Raw genomic sequence first — 18,946 nt, 5'->3', positions numbered from 1 at the left:
TTTGGAGATCAAGCCTGCAACCTGGGCATGTGCCCTTGACCAGAATCGAACATGGGACCCTTCAGTCCGCAGGCTGATGCTCTGTCCACCGAGCCAAACCAGCTAGGGCTCTTCCCAGATTTCTGATGCTGCAATAGATGTTGAATGGATCCCCATCTCTGCCCAGGAATCATGGCTTCCATCTGCAAAGTTTTGACGGTCCTCACAACGGTCCTTCTCTCCTCTCTCCTCCTCTCTCTCTCTCTCTCTCTCTCTCTCTCTCTCTCTCTCTCTCTCTCTCTCTCTCTCTCTCTCTCTCTCTCTCTCTCTCTCTCTCTCTCTCTCTCTCTCCTCCTGCCTCTCTTTTCCTGACACAGCAAGCCCCAACTTGGGGGCCCTTATCCTTGGTCATCTCTAACTTCTTACTGATGATCATGGTCCCTGCTTATCTCCTGCTCTTCTGAAAGGTTCACCTCACTTTCCTCATCTGTTACATGAGAACTGGGGATGCCAGGAGGTGGGGGCTTGCAGTTGAGGATTTTCAAGGTCCCTTCCAGGTCAGACACTCAGGGATCCTGAGGGAATCTATCAAGGGAAAGGCATCATGCTCAGTGCATATGCCCATCCTCAAGGAATTTCTATTTGAGTAGATCTGATGCATGCATTAAAACCCCTCACAAAACTCTGATGATCAAAGCAGATATCCTGTGAGGTTTGTAAAATTATCAGAGTTCCTCAGATTCCAAGGAGATGAGAGACTCCTTCAGGAGGCAGAGGGATTCCTGAGCTCCTTCTCAGGGCTGCTGGCACAGATGCCCCTGGCCTCCTGCCCAAAGTGTCCTACTTATCTCAGTTCCAACCCCATTGAGCAAGCCCTCCCCTGCCAGGCATCCTTCTGGAAGGGAAGTCTGTCCATGGACCTCCAGACTCACATCCTTTGAAATGGTGCCCTTCATTAAATCTTTTTTTTTTTTTTTGCCTCCTTGCTCACACTGCTAATAATGTTTATTAATATGTTAATAATATATTTATTATTATTTATGGCTATTTACCAGGTACAGAGCTAAGTGCTTCCCACACATCATCTCTTTTATTTCTCACAACATAATCATATAAATATGACTAGAGGCCTAGTGCACGAATTCGTGCACCAGTGGGGTCCCTCGGCCTGGCCTGTGGGATCAGGTCAAAACCAACTCTCCAACACCCCTTGAGGGGTCCTGGATTGTGAGATGGCGCAGGCCAGGCCGAGGGACCCCGCCAGTGCACTATCGGACTGGGGAGGGATGAGGGAGGTTGGCCAGCCAGGGAGGGACTGCAGGAGGGCTCCAGGGTGTGTCCGGCCCATCTTGCTCAGTCCTGATTGGCCGGATCCCAGCAGCTATCTAGCTTACCAGTTGGAGCGTCTGCCCCCTGGTGGTCAGTGCACGTTATAGGGAGCGGTTGAGCAGTCTTAGCATATCATTAGCATATTATGCTTTGATTGGTTGAACAGCCGACCAGATGACTGGACACTTAGCATATTAGGCTTTTATTATATAGGATTATTGACCCAGTTTACAGATGGGGAAACTGAGCATGAGACGTTAAGCCACTCATCTTAGGCCCCACAGTTAAGCAGAAACAGAGACGTATTTGAACTCAGATTTCCCCTTCTCACACTTTCTACTCATTGTAGAAATGTGAGGTCCTGGCTAGACATAAGCATAGAAATCTTGAATAGAAGCAGAGAGCAGGGCGAGGAGAAAGGAACATGGTAGGAGTTAGACTGGGAGGGTACAGTAGGGCCAAGGCAGAGGGACAAAAAGTGTAGTCTGAAAAGCCAATGTTAAGCTCTTCCTTGGCGGTCCTGGGCATCAGGGCTGGGATGACCAAGCAGCAGGAATGACCAGAGGGAGAACTTCCTAAGAGGAAGTCACACCTGGAGTCCTTCCACACGGTTCTTACTTTGCAGCCCTGGGATTTTTGTGAGCCCCAGGTACAGCTTTTCATGCAGGATTCATCCCAGTCAGTGAATTCCATCTTCTCCCCGCTGCAGAGGATAGAAGCAGTGGAGCATTGTGGTTAGAGTACATACTAGGCCAGCCTTGGGCAAACTACGGCCCGCGGGCCGGATCTGGCCCGTTCGGCTGTTCTGTCCGGCCCGCAGAGCCAAAAGAGCGGAGGGTTCTCTTGCTCTCTCCTCTGCTCCTTCACCAGCAGCAGTGTTAACATGGCAACGTCGGGAAACTCGGCCGCAGCTCCTTCTTCTGAGTCCAGTTTAAGAACCCATTGTGGCCCTCGAGTCAAAAAGTTTGCCCACCCCTGTACTAGGCAATTGGACCACTTGGGTTTGAATCCTGGTTTCTCGTCCACTTCTGAGATGTGACTTTGGACAAATTATTACTCTGGATCCCAGTTTCCTTGTCTGTGGAATGGAGCTATAACAGTCCCTACATTGTACACATTGCTGGAGGGTTGAGATAATACAGTAAAAACTTGACACACTAAACAAACAGTGGCTATTATGATGATTTATCTACAAGCCAGGCTTATGTGTGCTTGGATTTGAGAGCCAGCCAGCCTGGGCTTGAATCCTGGTTCCTGTAACCTTGGACAAATGACCTCATCTCTCACTTTCCTCATCAGTAATGGGAAAACCTGCTTCATAGGATCCTTATGAGGATATGAAGAGCAAATGAGTTAAGGTTTGTAAAGCACTTATAACACTGCCTGGCACATAGTATTTGCTTCATAAATATGTGTTAAAAACTTTTCTAGACTCTGTCAAAATACAGCACAATTTCACTCTGGCATGGGCAGCACAGAGCTGTCCAGATAAGCACATATATAACCTGCTAATTGGGTGTAGGGGAGGAACAGGCGGAGACTCCACTTTCCGGGATGTTTGGAAGGGTGTTAGGGTTTATTTGCTTCTCTGTTGGAGGTCCAGGGGGACTAAAGGCTGTGAGAAACTAGGAAGTGTGGGATAAACAGCTCTGGTTCAAAAGAGCATGGCTTTAGCTGTGGGTTTGCTCAGTGCACATAGAGCATAGGGTCCCCAGCTCGAATCCAGGTCAGGGCACACGGCCCGGCTCCATCCTCAATAGGGGGCGTGCAGGAGGCAGCCAATCAATGATTCTCTCTCATCATTGATGTTTCCATCTCTCTCCCTCTCCCTTTCTCTCTAAAATCAATAATCTATCTATCTATCTATCTATCTATCTATCTATCTATATTTTAAAAAGAGCATGGCTTTGGAACCTGCAGTCAAAGCCAGTTTCCTCAGGTGTAAAATAGACCAGTGTCCACGGGAATGACAGCAATACAACTATTTACCGATCATCTTCCAGGTAGGCACGAGCTAAGCGTTTATGATGCCCGTTTACAGATGAGGCTGGGCGAGGGTACACGAACTGCCCAAAGATGCAGAGCAAATGAACTGAAAGCGTGAAGATTCGTGTATGATTCAAAATCTGCGTGTGGCGGAGCTAAGTGCGATTCAAATGATAAGGGCCATTTTACGACAACGAAAGGCTTATGAATGAATGATCGCTCTACTGGGAGGGCAGGGTGTGTTTCCCACACTCCAGCCGGCAGCCACGCCCCAGGGCCGCCCACGGGTCCCGCCGGCCCGGGCGCTTACGTGCGCTCCGTGACTGGCGCGGCGGCCGCGGGGCGGTCGGCGGGGACCGCATGCGCCCTAGCGCGCCACGGTTCACCCCCCTCCCCGCGGGGCCGCGGCGCCGGCGTGGGACGCATGCGCACACCCGGCAGGCGGACGGTGGTTCCCAGCGAGTGGAAAGATTTAGGGTGCGAGTGCGCAGGCGCGGCCGGGGGCGGGGGCGGGAGCTGGGGCGGGCTCGCCACTCCGGAATCTCAGCGAGCCTCAGTCTGCTCGGCACTCGGAACCGCCACCATGGCTGCCTACAAGCTGGTGCTGATCCGGCACGGCGAGAGCGCGTGGAACCTGGAGAACCGCTTCAGCGGCTGGTACGACGCGGACCTGAGCCCGGCTGGGCACGAGGAGGCGAAGCGCGGCGGGCAGGCGCTGCGAGGTGCGGAGCGGGCCCGGCTGTGGGTGGGGGTGCGAAGGCCCGGGCGTGCACTGCTCCATCAGGGCCGCCTGGCTCGTCCCCGCGCCCTCCCGGAGCGGGCCGAGACCCTGGGCTTCATCTCTCCAGCCGTGTGTTTTGCAGTTGAGAAAATGGGCCCAGGGTGGGGAATCGACTTGCTCAAGGTCACCCAGGAGAGCGTGGGGGCCTCGTGCCAGGAAGTGGACCCGGGGCGGCCACCCGGCAGCCGGCGGTGCTCTCCGCGACGTCGCCTTGCGAAATTCTCCTTTCTGGTCTGAGCATTTAGTAACTCCCGGACGGGTTGTTACATTGGATGCCCGGTGTCTCTCAGCATCCGTAACCAAGCCTCCTCTAGAGGCTGCTGTAGAGCCTAGTGAAGCCACAAGGCACACGCTTATCTCCCGCTGTGGGAGGAGTGACGCTTTGCTGGGGCGGGGGGTGGGGGGAGTCCAGCAGGCATCAGTTCACCAAGACATCCCTTTCTTGTGTAGGCCTTTGCTGCTCAGCGGCGTTCTACAAATGCTGTACACAAAATGCATCCGCAAATGTAATTGAGCGAATGAATGGATGAATGAATGAGTTGAGTCGATCCTCTCCACAGCCCCGTATATACACAGAGGTTCTGCCCCTCCTTCCCATCCTTTCCTGGCCCTCTTAGAGCTGGGATAGTGAGGACTGGAAAGATGACTTGTCCAAGGTCATATCTTCTTAGTCCAGTGCATTGGCTTAAGTTCTGGGTTGAGTAAGGGGAAGGTGTGAGGAGCTGGTAGGCTGCTGGCCAAGGACACGGGGCAAAGGTGGATGTGGCCGTAGATAAGCTTGCCCAGCAGGGTTGCCCCAGTGGCAGGCAGGGCTGTGATTTTGGAATGCTGGTGAGGGAGCATTCCCTGCTGCCAGCAGCCAAAGAATCTTTGGACTGAGGAGGTGCTTGGCTAGGTCTGGCCTTGCTCCCTTCTCACCCCTGGACAAAGAAACCAGGTCACTGATGCCTGGTTGATGTGGGACAGGTGTTTGGCCCCAGGTTGCTCTCTCTAGCTTCTTGCCTTCACTGTGGATCCTTTGGAAATAGAGCAAAGGTTTGGAAAGTGTGGGAAATGCAGTCTTGCTGCAGGCGCGTGGATACTTGGGGATGGTCTCATACTGTGTAGGGGGGGCGGGGAAAAGGAAAGTGCTGGCGAAGGAGGCCATTTTCTCCCCTGCAGCCGCCAGAAAGAACTGTCTGGGTCTGTGGTGGTTTGCTGATTAGCCCAGGACAGACATTGTGGCTGTCCTCTAAGACTGGTCAAAAGGTTGAATTTGTAATCTCTCTTAAAATAACAGAGCCTATTTCAGTTTTTTTAAAAAAATATATTTTATTGATTTTTTACAGAGAGGAAGGGGGAGAGATAGAGAGTTAGAAACATCGATCAGCTGCCTCCTGCACATCTCCTACTGGGGATATGCCTGCAACCCAGGTACATGCCCTTGACCGGAATCGAACCTGGGACCTTTCAGTCCGCAGGCTGACGCTCTATCCACTGAGCCAAACCAGTCTCGGCCTATTTATTTTTAAGTAAATGTTGGTAGGATTAGTTTTAAAAAGTCCCGTTTAAAATCTTAATACCTATTATGGGCATCACAGATTATTATATTAATAAATGAAAGACTAAAAGCGGAAACTCTGAATGATGAAGACCATTATTAATTATCTAATAATACAAAAGACCTAGAATAAACACATTAAATTTACCAGGCCTTTAAGTGATAGTAGGATTTATAGACGAATCTGGTTTCAGGAGGAAGCTAGTGAGAACTGAGTTGCCCCACGCAGTCTTACTCCTGGGGGAGGATGGAGTCCACACACACCACCCCACACCCCACACCATCCCACCCCGCACTCCACACCACCCCACCCCACCCCACACCACACCACACCGGCAAATCCATCCCTGAGAGTGTCCTCGACTATGCTTTTGCTTGATGGGCAAGATAAAGGAATAAGCTTTAGGAAGTCTATTAAGAGTCCTAAGGGGAAATGCTTTTCTCCTTGGGGACCCATGTGTGTACCCCATTTGTGTATTCCATTGCCCTTGAAAATAATTGCAGTGAAATAACCAGTAGGTTTTCAGATGGGAGGCTTGCACTATGGGTAGTTGCTTCCTACTGACTCAGCTCTTTTGGGGGGCGCCCTCCCTTCCCTTAAGGTTAGGAGGAGATGGTAACTGAGCCTACGAGGACTTGTTCTGAGGCTCAGTGATGAGCTCTGTGTCCTATTCCCTTGTGGACGATGGTGGTTTCCTAGTGACTAAGCCTCTTCCCCGATCAGTATAGTTCTTATTGGCCCCTTCTCAGTTGAATGACTGGCAGGAAAATTCGCTTCACATTTCATTAATGACTGTTGGCAACTTCAGTATGAGGCAGTACTCAGGAAAGTCTGAATTTCAAAGAGGGTCTTGTAGCCTCATGGAGGAAAAGACCGATTCCCTGGGCTACTACATAATAAGGAAAGGGCCACATTCCCCCTTACAGTGGGGGGGAGAATAATATCCATGAAACATGAAGTAAGGTTAATCATTGTAACCTACTTGTTGGGCCAACATAGCTCCTGACTGCCACTCCTCAGTAACTACTGTGTGGAGGGGAGATTTGTGTGTACATGAGTCAGGCAGTGCACAGCATTTGCTCTCTCTCCCGGGGGTGGTATCTCCTAACCTTGGTTTAACAGATGACCTAGGTATGTATATTTCTCAGGGTACTCAGGAGTAGGCTGACAATGATACGGAAGAAAGGAACCGTGGACGAAGAGGTTGTGATGTGATTTCCAATGTACAGTGAAAATACTACTTTCATGCAACAAAGTTTTATCAGCATCCTTTAGGAGCCCTTGCTGAGTCCTAATTGTTGGGAGTTCAAAAATCAAACTTACCCTAGACCAGAGGTTAGAGAGGGCTGAAATATATTAGTAATTATCAGTCAGAAGTGATAGTTCTAACTAAAATACAAACATCAGGAACCTTAGAGATGAGGAAGCTAGAGATGTGGTTATAAGTTGGATTTTGGAATCACACACAGCCTGGGTTTTAATCTCTCAGGTAATAGCTGTGTCTTTGCATAATTTGCTTAACTCATCTAGTCTATATTTTTCTTATCTGGTAGAATAGGTTTTAAGGATTGTAACCTCATAGGATTGTTATGAAGACTAAATAAAACACTAATTACTTAGTCCAGTGCCTGATAGATGGTGAGCCCTCTATAAATTTTATTTATTAAGAGATTCCAAGTTTTTGGGATCCTTTTCTTGAAAGAATTGTGGAAGGTACTTCGTCAACTGTAACGTAAGTCAACGAATTTTATCTTCCTGAAGGTAGAACATTGCTTTTCCTGCTAGTGTATACAAAATGAAATATTTGCCAAATATTTTTCATTTGGACTACCGTACATATATATAAGAAAATTCTGACTCCAGAGTGGACCTGATTAGCTTACCTCTTTGAACTTACAATTTCTAGATGCCGGCTATGAGTTTGACATCTGCTTCACCTCAGTGCAGAAGAGAGCAATTCGGACGCTCTGGACTGTGCTGGATGCCATTGACCAGATGTGGCTGCCTGTAGTGAGGACCTGGCGTCTCAATGAGCGGCACTATGGGGGTCTGACTGGTCTTAACAAAGCAGAAACTGCTGCCAAGCATGGCGAGGCCCAGGTAAAGATCTGGAGGCGCTCTTACGATATCCCACCACCACCGATGGAGCCCGACCATCCCTTCTACAGCAACATCAGTAAGGTACGTACAAACTGAGGTTTGGGTTACTCAACCTAGGACCGGGGGATTAGAATCTGGGCCACTCTTTTTTGGGGGGGAGAGGGGTTATTACTCATCCGAGGATATTTTCCAGTGATTTTGAGAGAGAGTGGAAGGGAGAGGGGAAGAGAGAGCAATAGCAATGTGAAAGAGACACATCGATTGGTTGCCTCCCGCACGCTGGGTAGAACCCTCGACTCTTGGTGGGCCGGCACTCTAACCACCCAGCCCCACCGGCCAGGGCATCTGGGCCTCACTCTAGCTTTTATTAGTGTGGTGTAGTCCTATTGAGTTTGTAGTTTATGATAAAACAGTTCATAAATTATATGTAATCCCCTTTCTCCAAGGAATGGCCTTCACTTGTTAAAAGACTTAGTTGATTGTTTATGTTATGTAAAAACAATTTATACCTTTTTTTTATATCTCCACTGCCATAGTTTGTAAAACCTATCTATAGGTGTAGGGCCTTCCTAAGCCAATTGTAAGATAAAATGAATTGGGAAGAGCCTTTTTCTCCTTTTCTGTATTTTCTTTGAACTGTTAGATTTTCTAGTAGTGGGTGATGGGGAGAAAGGGGCAGGGTAATGATTATCTCTTTCGCAGGCTCTCAGCTGCATTTTGTGCTCTGGGGAGAGACCCATCACTTTGACCCCTTAGGGGATGAGGAATGGGCAGAACAGATACAACTGCTAATAACTGGTGAGGTTGGATTTTTTTTGTTTAGGATCGCAGGTATGCAGACCTCACTGAAGATCAGCTACCCTCCTGTGAGAGTCTGAAGGACACTATTGCCAGAGCTCTGCCCTTTTGGAATGAAGAAATAGTGCCCCAGATTAAGGAGGGGAAACGGGTACTGATTGCAGCCCATGGCAACAGCCTTCGGGGCATTGTCAAACATCTGGAAGGTATGTACGTTTTTTCAGAGGGGCCCTCAAGGAGGGGTAAAGGAGAACTGACACTAATCGGGGATTTAGTTACTTGGTATGAAGGAAACCTGGAAAGAGCTGGACATATTGAAAGAGTCTGATTGGTTCCTGGAGGAAACAACCTATCCCCTGTTCCTCAGTACCTTCTGGAGAAGCAGAGGGGGCCGGAACCCTGGGTGCCTGTTACACATGCAAAACCTCAGGCCCCACTTCAGACCTGATTCAGAAGTGCATCTATCACCCAGGTGATTCAGATACACATTACAGTTCGAGATGCCCACTTCTGGACTAGGATTGCCAGTTGAAACTGCTGCTAAAATTTTCCTTAATCACAGCCTGGTACAGTGGACTAGGATTGCCAGTTGAAACTGCTGCTAAAATTTTCCTTAATCACAACCTGGTACAGTGGACTAGGATTGCCAGTTGAAACTGCTGCTAAAATTTTCCTTAATCACAACCTGGTACAGTTTCACACATGAATCTCAATTTGCATCTTCAGTTGTTTCACCTGAGGCCCTAGAGGCCAGATCTGCTGATTTTTTGCAGGCTGGATGGACTACATAGGACATTTGAGCTGTATTTAAGTCCCGCCCTACTGTGGGCTTCTGGACCCCACTTTGGGAAAGAGATCTGCGGTACACACCTTTCATACTTTTTCCTGCTGTTCAATGGCTCAGAAATAAATATTAGGGGTATGTGTTAGGAGATCCATCTATATGGTACAGATCATTATAGCTATTTCAAACATAAGAAAGGGCATTTTGTTTTAATTCCAACCAAAGCCTTTGTCACCTGGAGGATAAATAGTGAACCTAAGAGGTATGGTGGAGTCCTGTCTTGTGTGGCTAATCATGGTGGGTATTTTCAGGTCTTTCTGAAGAGGCTATAATGGAGCTGAACCTGCCGACTGGTATTCCCATTGTCTATGAATTAGACAAGAACTTGAAGCCCATCAAGCCCATGCAGTTCCTGGGGGATGAAGAGACCGTGCGCAAAGCCATGGAGGCTGTGGCTGCCCAGGGCAAGGCCAAGAAGTGAAGGCGAGCGGGCAGACGACTTTCCCTAGGACACCCTCCCTCCCATCCCATTCCTCTGCATCTCTCCTGTGCACATGTCACACTGACCACATCTGTAGGCATCTTAGGTTGTAGCTGCGGATGGGGACTGGTGGCTCCCAATTTTGTGTTAGCCATTTTGTCTCCTGCACCCACTCCCTTCATACAATCCAGTCAGAATGGCCCTTCGGGGGCACGGGTCCTCAGTCTAAGCCGACGGAGACTCTTGTCTAAGAGTCCAGAGGTAATAACTCTTGTTTTTTTGCTAGTGTTTTGTTTATTACTAAGGGCCTGCTTGAAAGTAGGGGGATAAGGAGGAGCCATGTTAAGGCGTGACCAATGAGAGGCAAGAGAGCCTCTGTGTTCCTGAGAGCAGTCCTGTGCTATTCTGCAGTCAGGTGAACTGACTGGGGGCTCTAGTCATTCCAGTGGAAGATGAATGCCTGGTGATTCAAACAAACATTTCCTCCTTGACCCCAGAAAAGCTGGCTCCAGAAGATCGGGATCAATCCTGAATGTTTATGTGTTGCATTTACTTTTACAAAAAAAAAAGCCTCTCTATATAAAATAATAAGAAACAAAACCCTCTGGGGTTTTCAGTGGCGGTTGAACTATTCCCACATGTGGCCATCACAAAATAAGCCATTCCTCACACCAAGGTGGGATGGGCTCCTTGACTTGTAGGAGTTATCCTGCTGTGTTTTAGAATCCCTCCCCAGCACTGGCATTATTGTCTCTTGGCAGTGAAATGTCTCTTGATCATGTCCAGGTGTGTCTTTTACTGTGTGAGTTCTGAATCATGTTCCAGTTGCTTGGCCCTGCCACGTGGGCCCATTTTGAGCATAACTACTAAGTCTTTTTCAGATCAGTATAATAAAGGAGTGATGTGCAATATTTTCTGTGTGATGTGTAATCTCTCTTGTCTGAGGAAATCAGCTTGAACATTCAACTTGAAATGTTTCATTACCCAAGTCCTTGTATGACAGATCAAGAGCTTAAGGACAACCAGTCACAACTTGACACAGCCTGGTTCAAAATTGTGTATTACTAGGTTTTCCACGTCAGGCTGGAGGGGTTGGGGGAGGTCTTGGCTGAGCTCTCCACTCCTGTTGTCTCTACAGCTCTTGCTCAGTGGTGCTGGTTACCAGATACTCCTTGACTGGAAAGTCAAATCTGGAAACTATTGTGCTCTCTAGAGTAAGGTAAAGGCTTGGCCAGATTTTTAAAAAAACAATCCTTTTCTATTAAGTAAGTTGTAGACTTGATTCACACTTTTCTTTTTGGCCTAAAGTTTTTTTTAATTCTCACCCAAGGATATTTTCAATTGATTTCTAGAGTGGGAGGGAGGAGGGGGAGAGAAACATTGGTTGTTGCCTCCCACATGCCCTCCTAGCACCCATACTCCCCAGCACCCCTCCCGGGGCTGGGAAACCTGCAACCGAGGGAAGTGCCCTTTGGTCCTCGGGCTGAGACTTAACACTGAGCCAAAATGGCCAATGTTTATTTACCAGTTTTAGAGAGGAAGGGGGAGAGAGAAACATCAACTTGCTGTTCCACCTATTTAGGCATTCATTGGTTGGTTCTTACGTGCCCAGACTAGGGATCAAACCCTCAACCTTGTAATATCGGGAAGATGCTCCAACCAACTGAGTCACTAGGCCAGAGCTGGGCCCTGAAGGTTAGCCCTGTCAGTCAGTATCCTCAAAAATTACACAAAACCTCATAAAATGACGATGCAGAAGAATAATTACATTATATACACAATTGGGAAGGGATGCTCACATTTACCTTCTCAGGCCTTTGAAAAGGTCACTGGAACATGAGAAAGCCTGTAAGACCTTTCTTGTCGACTAGGAAAAAGTGACATCTGTTGCCCTAACCAGTTTGGCTCAGTGGATAGAGCGTTGGCCTGTGGAATGAAGGGTCCCAGGTTCGATTCCAGTCAGGGGCACTTGGTTGCGGGCTCATCCCCAGTGGGGAGTGTGCAGGAGGCAGCTGATCGATGTTTCTCTCTCATCAATGTTTGTAACTCTCTATCCCTCTCTCTTCCCTCTCCCTTCTTCTCTGTAAAAAATCAATAAAATATATTAAAAAAAAAAAAGTGACATCTGTTAAGCTAGAATGAAGCTCCTCTGTGCCAGCCAATCTCTGATCCCGACAACCTCTGAAAGGTCTGGTATCCCCAGATTACAGAGAAGAAAATGGGCTGAAAGATATGTGGAAACTTGCCAGATGTGCTACTAAATACTGAAACAGGTGAAGGACGTTAGTTCAACTAAATCAAGGTTTAGTTTTTATTTGACTACATAGTAACCCTAGGCACATATCTTGGGTGCAGGCTGGATCCCTGGCCCTGGTCATGTGCATGCAGGAGGCAACCAATGGATGTGTCTCTGTCTCTCCCCCTCCCTTCCACTCTTGTCTAAAAATCATTGGAAAAATATATCCTTAGGTGAGGATTAAAAACAAAATAACAAAACCACCTAAACTGCTCAAGGCTAGAACTGGAGACTTGACTCCAAAGCTCACCCTCAATCACTCTCACTACACACAAAAGATGTGGGATCCCTGAGTTAACACCTCAAGATGAGTTAACATCTCATATAATTCACGCTCCGTCCATTCCCTGTGTAACCTCTCCATGCTTAACCTTCATGCCATTCTCATCCTCAAACGTGTTCGTTTGTTTCAGCACGTTGCTTGGGCTTCTCTCTGCCCTGAATATCCTCACTTCTACCTAAGTTCTTTAATTCCTTTACCTCCTGTCACAGATGCCTTCCTGACCTCCTCACATGATAGTGCCGCATCCCTGTTTTCAATTCAGATTTAACAAACTTTTCCTGGAGTTCTCACCTATCAGTAACACTATGATTACCACTTAACTTCACAACTACCCCATGCTACCTGAATCACCACGTGTCCTATAATAGTCAGGAAACCATATTCTCTCTAAATGAGGGAATGTATATAAAGTGCTTGACCTAGTGCCTGGCATATAGTAAGTATTCAATTAGCAAAAGTACTTAAAAGAGAACATAAAAAATAAAAAACATCTGAGATCAGGCTTTGTCCAGGGCAGGCATGCACTTGACACATGTCAGTTATTGGATGCCACCGGGCAAACCCCTGCTCCACGTCATGGCACCATTTAGATTCCTTTCCCAACTCAAGACAACAGAAACCATAAAATATTTTTAATAAAAATGTTTCGTGTCACAGCAAAATTATGTATTTATAAGACTGTCAGAAGGAATAGGCTATCTCCAACATTGTACAGTTGGCTTATGTAGACTCCAAAGGAAATATTTGTCACTGGAGAATGAAATCCACTGAAAGGTTCACAAGAAAAATATTCCACCTTCAGAGTTAGTTTCTGGCAGACACTTCTAGAGCTGGTTGTTGCCTGATCCCAGGAATGTGAATAAAACAATGGCACCTTGTTGTGACTTTCATAGCATGTACTCCTGGAAACAGCTTACCCCTCCTTGGGGTAAAATGTAGCTTCCTATGTCTGCAAGAACTCGGGCTGCACTCGGGCCACTTTCCGGAATTCTTTAGTATGGGTCTTCGGGCACTGCATCTCACACCAGCTGATGGGAACCATCTGGACACCTAAAAGGGAAAACAGCTGGGTATGAACTGAAGTGTCACTGAGGTACCTGGTGAACCTCCCCTCGTATGGAAAAAAACCTTGTTTGTTCTACTGACTTATGGAGGGATAAGCAGGAGTTATGATATTCTCTTTTTCTTAATTTATATAAGAGAATCATTCTAATCTTAGCAGCATCTACATTCACATTGCTTCCTAAATAATTATAAAATAAGACAAACAAAAGGAAACAATGGACTAATCTCAAACATAGCTTCCAGGGAAAGGTAAGCATGTGGAAGCATGGACCAACTCACCTGACTCACTGTGGGCCACCACCACTCCTAGTTCATTCTCGGCAGTGGTCAGGAGGTAGTTGGACTGTGCATCGCCTAGGGAGATCTAGTCACATAACATGGGTGAAGGAAAATGACGGCTTATAAATCTTCCCTCCCATAGCCACCTGAGTTGTATCTCTACTTCCATTTCTTCTTTTGACAAAGGCTCACAAATCTGATGGAAATAAAGGATACCACTTTGGCCAATACAATGTCACCTGGGCGAAAACTCTTATAAATTTCAACCTGTAAAGAAAGAACAGGAGTGTTACATGATAGCTCTAGATTAGGTCGACAAGAAACTATTAACCCCTCTGGGAGACTCAGTCTATTTGCTAATACCAGAGGGTAGACGTCATTATTACTCAAGACAACCAACAACTTCTATTCCTTCTACAGCATCATCATATAAATGAAAGATTTTGAATCTAATAACCCGATCAGGAATCTGACTTGGGCAATAGGTAATTGAGTAGGTCAGAGTAAGTCTGAGGAAACAGCTATGAATGAATACCTGGGTTCAAAGGCAAAAAGTAAACCAGCCCTGCTCGGGTGAACAGGATAAACAAAACTCATGGAAAGGAAACGAACAGGGAGATGAATTCTACACTTTCCAGTAGGGAACACCTTCAAATTCTTTGGACTCCACATTCCCACAGAACTTTAAAATTCGCTGGAATAATTTAAAAGGATTGAGTCCTAAAGCCAAAAAAAAATAGAACCAACCAACAACCTTGTCTTTTTCAGTAGCTCGGACATCTTCCTTGCTATAAAAAAGGAAAATTAACAGAAAGATTAATTATCTGTGAGAAAGAATTATCTTGAAGACCAGTGGTTCTCAACTTTCCTAATGCCGCGACCCTTTAATACAGTTCCTCATGTTGTGGTGACCCCCAATTTCATTGTTATAAATTGAACATAATTAAAGCATAGTGATTAATCACAAAAACAATATGTAATTATATGTGTGTTTTCCGATGGTCTTAGGTGACCCCTGTGAAAGGGTTGTTCAACCCCCAAAGGGGTCGTGACCCACAGGTTGAGAACCATTGTCCTAAAGTGTTTTCTACTTTGATCTGAATTATCCTACACTGCTAATCTCTAGCTTAACTCAGTTCTTTTTGCTTTGTTCTTAAGCCTTTTCTCATTACTTTTTCCTTTTGTGCCAACTCATATATTACAGTATTTTCTTAGGACAATACCTGAGGCAAATCAAAGTACAGAGAGGAAAGAAATAAGCAGGAGGAGGAATTGTAATTGTTCATAAAAATTCCAATCTTATTCCAGGTGCTGAGGCAAATGTGAAGACAAAAATACTTCTTACCGGATAGTTCCTCGAAAAGAGTTCTTAAGTGGTGTGGACCCCACATACAGGATGTGTACTTTGGCAAAGCGTGAATTTATGCTAGAGACCTATGGAACAGAGATAAGATCAGCATTAGAGTATTAGCAGTTGTCAGCTCAAGGAGGCAGCAATAAACTAGGAATTATCAGGATTTCAGTCTAAGCAATCTTACTAAGTATAGAATTTAAGACAAGTTAAGTCCTACTTATCCTTGCATAAAGTGGAATAAGAGCCACTCTGGCCAATGGAATTACTGTAGGAATCAAATGAAATAGCACAGTATTATTTTGAAAAACACAGATGTCTAATATAAATAGACACAGGGCATTATAGCAAATCGAGATCTTTAGCAGGTCTTACTAAGAGGCCTATAGAGTGGATAGAATTTAAGTCCACATTTCAGCTGCTGCATGATATTTGGATCACTGCCTCTCCAGTTATTTTCAGAATTACACATAGATTTTTCGGCTGAAGCAAGTTATAAAGAGAGAAACCAAGAGCTCCAAGTTAATGTAACCTGGCAGAGGGTGGGATGATGTACTAGAGTTACTGATCAGTATAGCATTAATTTGTACTTCCCGTGGAACATCCTAAAGACTTTATATTTAACAGGAATGCAACAGTATAAAGTTTTTCACTTTTCTGCAGAAAAAGGTCTCATCTCAGATATTCAAAGATACACCTTCTTATTACCTTTTGGAGCCCGTTTCCCATACAAGTAAAACTATATACTAAGGGAACCTGTTCTATGAAAGAACTATGCAAACCTGAACTTGGCTGCCTTGATCATTATCTAGAAATCTTTAGACCGGCACAGTTCAGTAAAATTTTCTGTGACAAAAATGTTTTGTGTTGACTAATATGATAACCATTAACCACACGTAGCTATTAAGAATTTGAAATTCGGGTAGTGAAGCTGATAAATTTTTTCAAAAATATATATATTTTTTATTGATTTCAGAGAGGAAGGGAGAGAGATAGAAACATCAATGATTAGAGAAAATAACCGATCAGCTGCCTCCTGCATGCCCCCTACTGGGGACTGAGCCCACAACCAGGCATGTGCCCTTGACTGGAATCAAACCCAGAACCTTTTCAGCCAGCAGGCTGACGCTCTATCTAATGAGCCAAATTTATTTATCTAGGGCGCTGATAAATAAATTTTAATTTACTTACTTTTAAAGGGCCATATGTCGCTAGTGGCTGCCATATTGAACAGTGCAGTTCTACAATGATCATGATGTCAGCACTGGATGTGGGTATCCTAAGTAGCGACGTTAGAACTAACTTACCTTACAGGTTACAATAGCTCCCACATCTGGCAGTAACTGGGACTCTGTTTCTCTCATCACAGACACAACAGGAAGCTGAAAGGAAAACAATAAAACCTGAGTATCCTGGCTAAGCCTTGGGTAGAGGTATTTGTGGCTAAGTGTAATATAGGAGTGTCTTGGTCTTTAGTTGACCCTATGAGGGCAGATGGACTACAGATTCGTTTGTAGCAAAGAGCAGAAAGCCTTAGAAATTTTAGAAAATAGGAGGGCCACAGAAAGGATGCTGTTAGAAGACATAATCTAACCATTTCAGATCAGTTCTAACAAGTTTTTGAGTGTGACTTTCTTGGAATTACTTGGTATAAAATTTCTTGCCTATAATCATGGATAATTTGACTCTTTCTTCCAAAGCTATACTGCTTATTCTTTCTATTTTTCATTATACAGGCTAGAATTTCCAAATAAATGTTATATAATAGTGGTCATACTTGTTTGCTTCTGGTTTAGGGAATACTTGTAGAGTTTTCTCTTTGAGCATGGTATTAGCTGTTGGTATATGGTAGATAGTATTTTTGAACCTCATCTGTTCTTAATTTCTCCCTTGTTCATTATGGTTCGGGTCTCCTGGCCTTCAGTTCACCAGCTCACTAAATTTCTTCCCCTCTCAGGAGCTCTGTTCAACCTGTTCTTTTTGCCAGGACTGAGCTCTTCCTATTTATCTTTTAGATTGGTTAAATGTCACTTCCGCTAACTAGGCTGGGTTTACCTATGACACGTTCTCATGGCACCCGGTAGTATTCTGTTAAAGCAGTCATCACATTTGTAACCATACGTTAATTTGAGCATTTATGTATTTACAATTTGGGTTTGTGCCCTTTGATAGCAGAGACCATGTGTATTTGGCTCATTACCATTTCCCTAGAGGTCAGCATGAGCCTGACATATGAACATGCTCAACAGATGTCCATACCTAGGAAATGAACACACTTACCAATGTTAAGGACATTCCCAAAACTGAATGAAAAGCCTCCCTTTACAGATGAGGAAGAACGTGAAGCCAGAGAGTGTGTTTCTTCGATAAAGCAGAATCAAGGTCTAGTTAGCCAGCGCCTACGTGTTTTAATCCTGAACCCTCTTTCTAGTCCCTACCTGCGCCTTCAAAGACTGCGTATCCGATCCTGAGTTAACACTGTGTTCGGCTCTGGAACTTGTGCATTCAACAAATGTTGACTGAGCATTTACCTTGTGCTGTGCCCTGAAGGTATGGTGGTGAGGCCTGCTTTCATGAATCTGAGAGTCAAGTCGGGAAAGAGTCTGGTGGGGAACATGTAACTGTTTAATTCTATGCTGAGATAAGTGCTTGGAAGGAAAGGAGTACAATTCTTTGTGTTAAACAAACAAAAGCCAAACTCCCTTCCTCAAGGAGAGGGTCCAGGAGGGCTTCCCCGAGAGAGTGAGACTTAGGCCAGCGGTTCTCAACCTGTGGGTCGCGACCCCTTCGGGGAAACACATACATCGAAAAACACATACATAATTACACATTGTTTTTGTAATTAATCACTATGCTTTAATTATGTTCAATTTATAGCAATGAAAATACATCCTGCATAGCAGATATTTACATTACGATTCATAACAGTAGCAAAATTACAGTTATGAGTAGCAACGAAAATAATTTCATGGTTGGGGGTCACCACAACATGAGGAACTGTACTAAAGGGTCGCGGCATTAGGAAGGTTGAGAACCACTGACTTAGGCGATCTGAAGGGCAGGCAGGGATTACATAGGCTATGGAGGGAAGAGCACCAGGCAGGTGGTGTGGCACCAGGGCCGGGGGCTGAGAGCTCAGGGCACTAGCGACGCTGAAGGAAGCCGGTATGACAGACTGCAGAGTGCGGTGGGGATGTGGACGAACCAGAGAAGTAGGCAACATGCGGGCAGCAGTCAGCTCACAGAGGGCTGAGCTGGCCTCTGCTCTTCCCCCAGCATCCTTCCCCGAGTGCCAGCAACACAGCCAAGGGTGCCCCAAACGATGGGCACCCTGGCGCCATCTAAGTGCCCGGCAGCAGGGACCGCAGCTGGAAGAAGCTTAAGAGACCAACTCTTCCTGGTGAGGCGCTAGAGATGCGTCCACAGTGCCCTTGCCCCAGGACCCCGAAATGAAAGGCAGCCTAAGAGAAAGGCAGAGACCGAGGAGATGGAGGGCCGCCCCCTTTACCGCGCCGTTCTCGCAGCTCTTCGTCATGCAGCCAGCAAGAGACGAAAAGATGTAGCCATGCCGGGTGTAGGTGCCGCTGCCTGGGCTGCCCTCCTCCAAGTTACACAGACGTTCGCCTGCGGGAAAAAACGCGGCATCAGCCACGGGTGCCCAGAAGCTGTGGGCCATCCGGCCTTCCTGCCTCTGTCCCTAACGCTCACTCACCCGGGATGCAGTACCTCACGGGTGGCGCCATCACAGCCACTACGCAAAGCCCGGAGGAAAACGAAAACGGACTCTCATTGGCCAAAACACGGGTGCAGTGCCTCAATAAGAAACGCGCCAATTGGTGCGTTTGTCACGTGACCCGCAGCGCCTTCCTGAAGGGGTAAACTACATGTCCCAG

The 18,946-nt window shown here is 46.2% G+C and overlaps 2 protein-coding genes across 5 annotated transcripts; one reads left to right on the top strand and one right to left on the bottom strand.

The window, feature by feature from the left end:
• The first annotated feature begins 3,822 nt into the window (after positions 1 to 3,822).
• PGAM1 (phosphoglycerate mutase 1) lies at positions 3,823 to 10,690 on the top strand. The gene is made up of 4 exons (XM_036336454.1): positions 3,823 to 4,016; positions 7,523 to 7,797; positions 8,540 to 8,720; positions 9,610 to 10,690. Exons 1-4 carry the CDS (start codon positions 3,878 to 3,880, stop codon positions 9,777 to 9,779), a joined length of 765 nt encoding a protein of 254 aa, XP_036192347.1. The 5' UTR covers positions 3,823 to 3,877; the 3' UTR covers positions 9,780 to 10,690.
• Positions 10,691 to 12,975: 2,285 nt separating this feature from the next.
• Positions 12,976 to 18,929, bottom strand: EXOSC1 (exosome component 1). Of its 4 annotated transcripts, XM_036336450.1 has the most exons (8): positions 18,766 to 18,927; positions 18,562 to 18,677; positions 16,361 to 16,435; positions 15,048 to 15,136; positions 14,457 to 14,490; positions 13,919 to 13,969; positions 13,703 to 13,787; positions 12,976 to 13,408 (listed from the first exon to the last, which is right to left on the bottom strand). In XM_036336450.1, exons 1-8 carry the CDS (start codon positions 18,794 to 18,796, stop codon positions 13,302 to 13,304), a joined length of 588 nt encoding a protein of 195 aa, XP_036192343.1. In that variant the 5' UTR covers positions 18,797 to 18,927; the 3' UTR covers positions 12,976 to 13,301. The 4 variants fall into 4 exon arrangements, with proteins under 4 accessions (XP_036192343.1, XP_036192346.1, XP_036192345.1 ...); XM_036336453.1 differs by lacking the exon at positions 18,766 to 18,927 and having other exon boundaries at positions 14,450 to 14,490; positions 16,245 to 16,435; positions 18,562 to 18,636; XM_036336452.1 differs by lacking the exon at positions 18,766 to 18,927 and having other exon boundaries at positions 14,450 to 14,490; positions 18,562 to 18,629.
• Positions 18,930 to 18,946: the final 17 nt, after the last annotated feature.

Source organism: Myotis myotis, unplaced genomic scaffold (genome assembly GCF_014108235.1).
Source record: "Myotis myotis isolate mMyoMyo1 unplaced genomic scaffold, mMyoMyo1.p scaffold_m19_p_15, whole genome shotgun sequence".
Taxonomy (NCBI): domain Eukaryota; kingdom Metazoa; phylum Chordata; class Mammalia; order Chiroptera; family Vespertilionidae; genus Myotis; species Myotis myotis.
Note: the sequence above shows the minus strand (reverse complement) of the source record. Positions and strands in the feature narration are given on the sequence as shown.

What these genes read in the sequence shown, in the direction of transcription:
- EXOSC1 (XM_036336450.1), bottom strand. Translation starts at nt 18,796, where the DNA reads ATGGCGCCACCCGTGAGGTACTGCATCCCGG. An exon ending in AGAGCTGCGAGAACGGCGCG is followed by an intron (nt 16,436 to 18,561) that starts GTAAAGGGGGCG and finishes TTTTCCTTTCAG; the next exon opens with CTTCCTGTTGTGTCTGTGAT. An exon ending in GGTGGCCCACAGTGAGTCAG is followed by an intron (nt 13,409 to 13,702) that starts GTGAGTTGGTCC and finishes TTTCCCTTTTAG; the next exon opens with GTGTCCAGATGGTTCCCATC.
- PGAM1 (XM_036336454.1), top strand. Translation starts at nt 3,878, where the DNA reads ATGGCTGCCTACAAGCTGGTGCTGATCCGGCACGGCGAGAGCGCGTGG. An exon ending in CGGCGGGCAGGCGCTGCGAG is followed by an intron (nt 4,017 to 7,522) that starts GTGCGGAGCGGG and finishes TACAATTTCTAG; the next exon opens with ATGCCGGCTATGAGTTTGAC. An exon ending in CATTGTCAAACATCTGGAAG is followed by an intron (nt 8,721 to 9,609) that starts GTATGTACGTTT and finishes GGGTATTTTCAG; the next exon opens with GTCTTTCTGAAGAGGCTATA.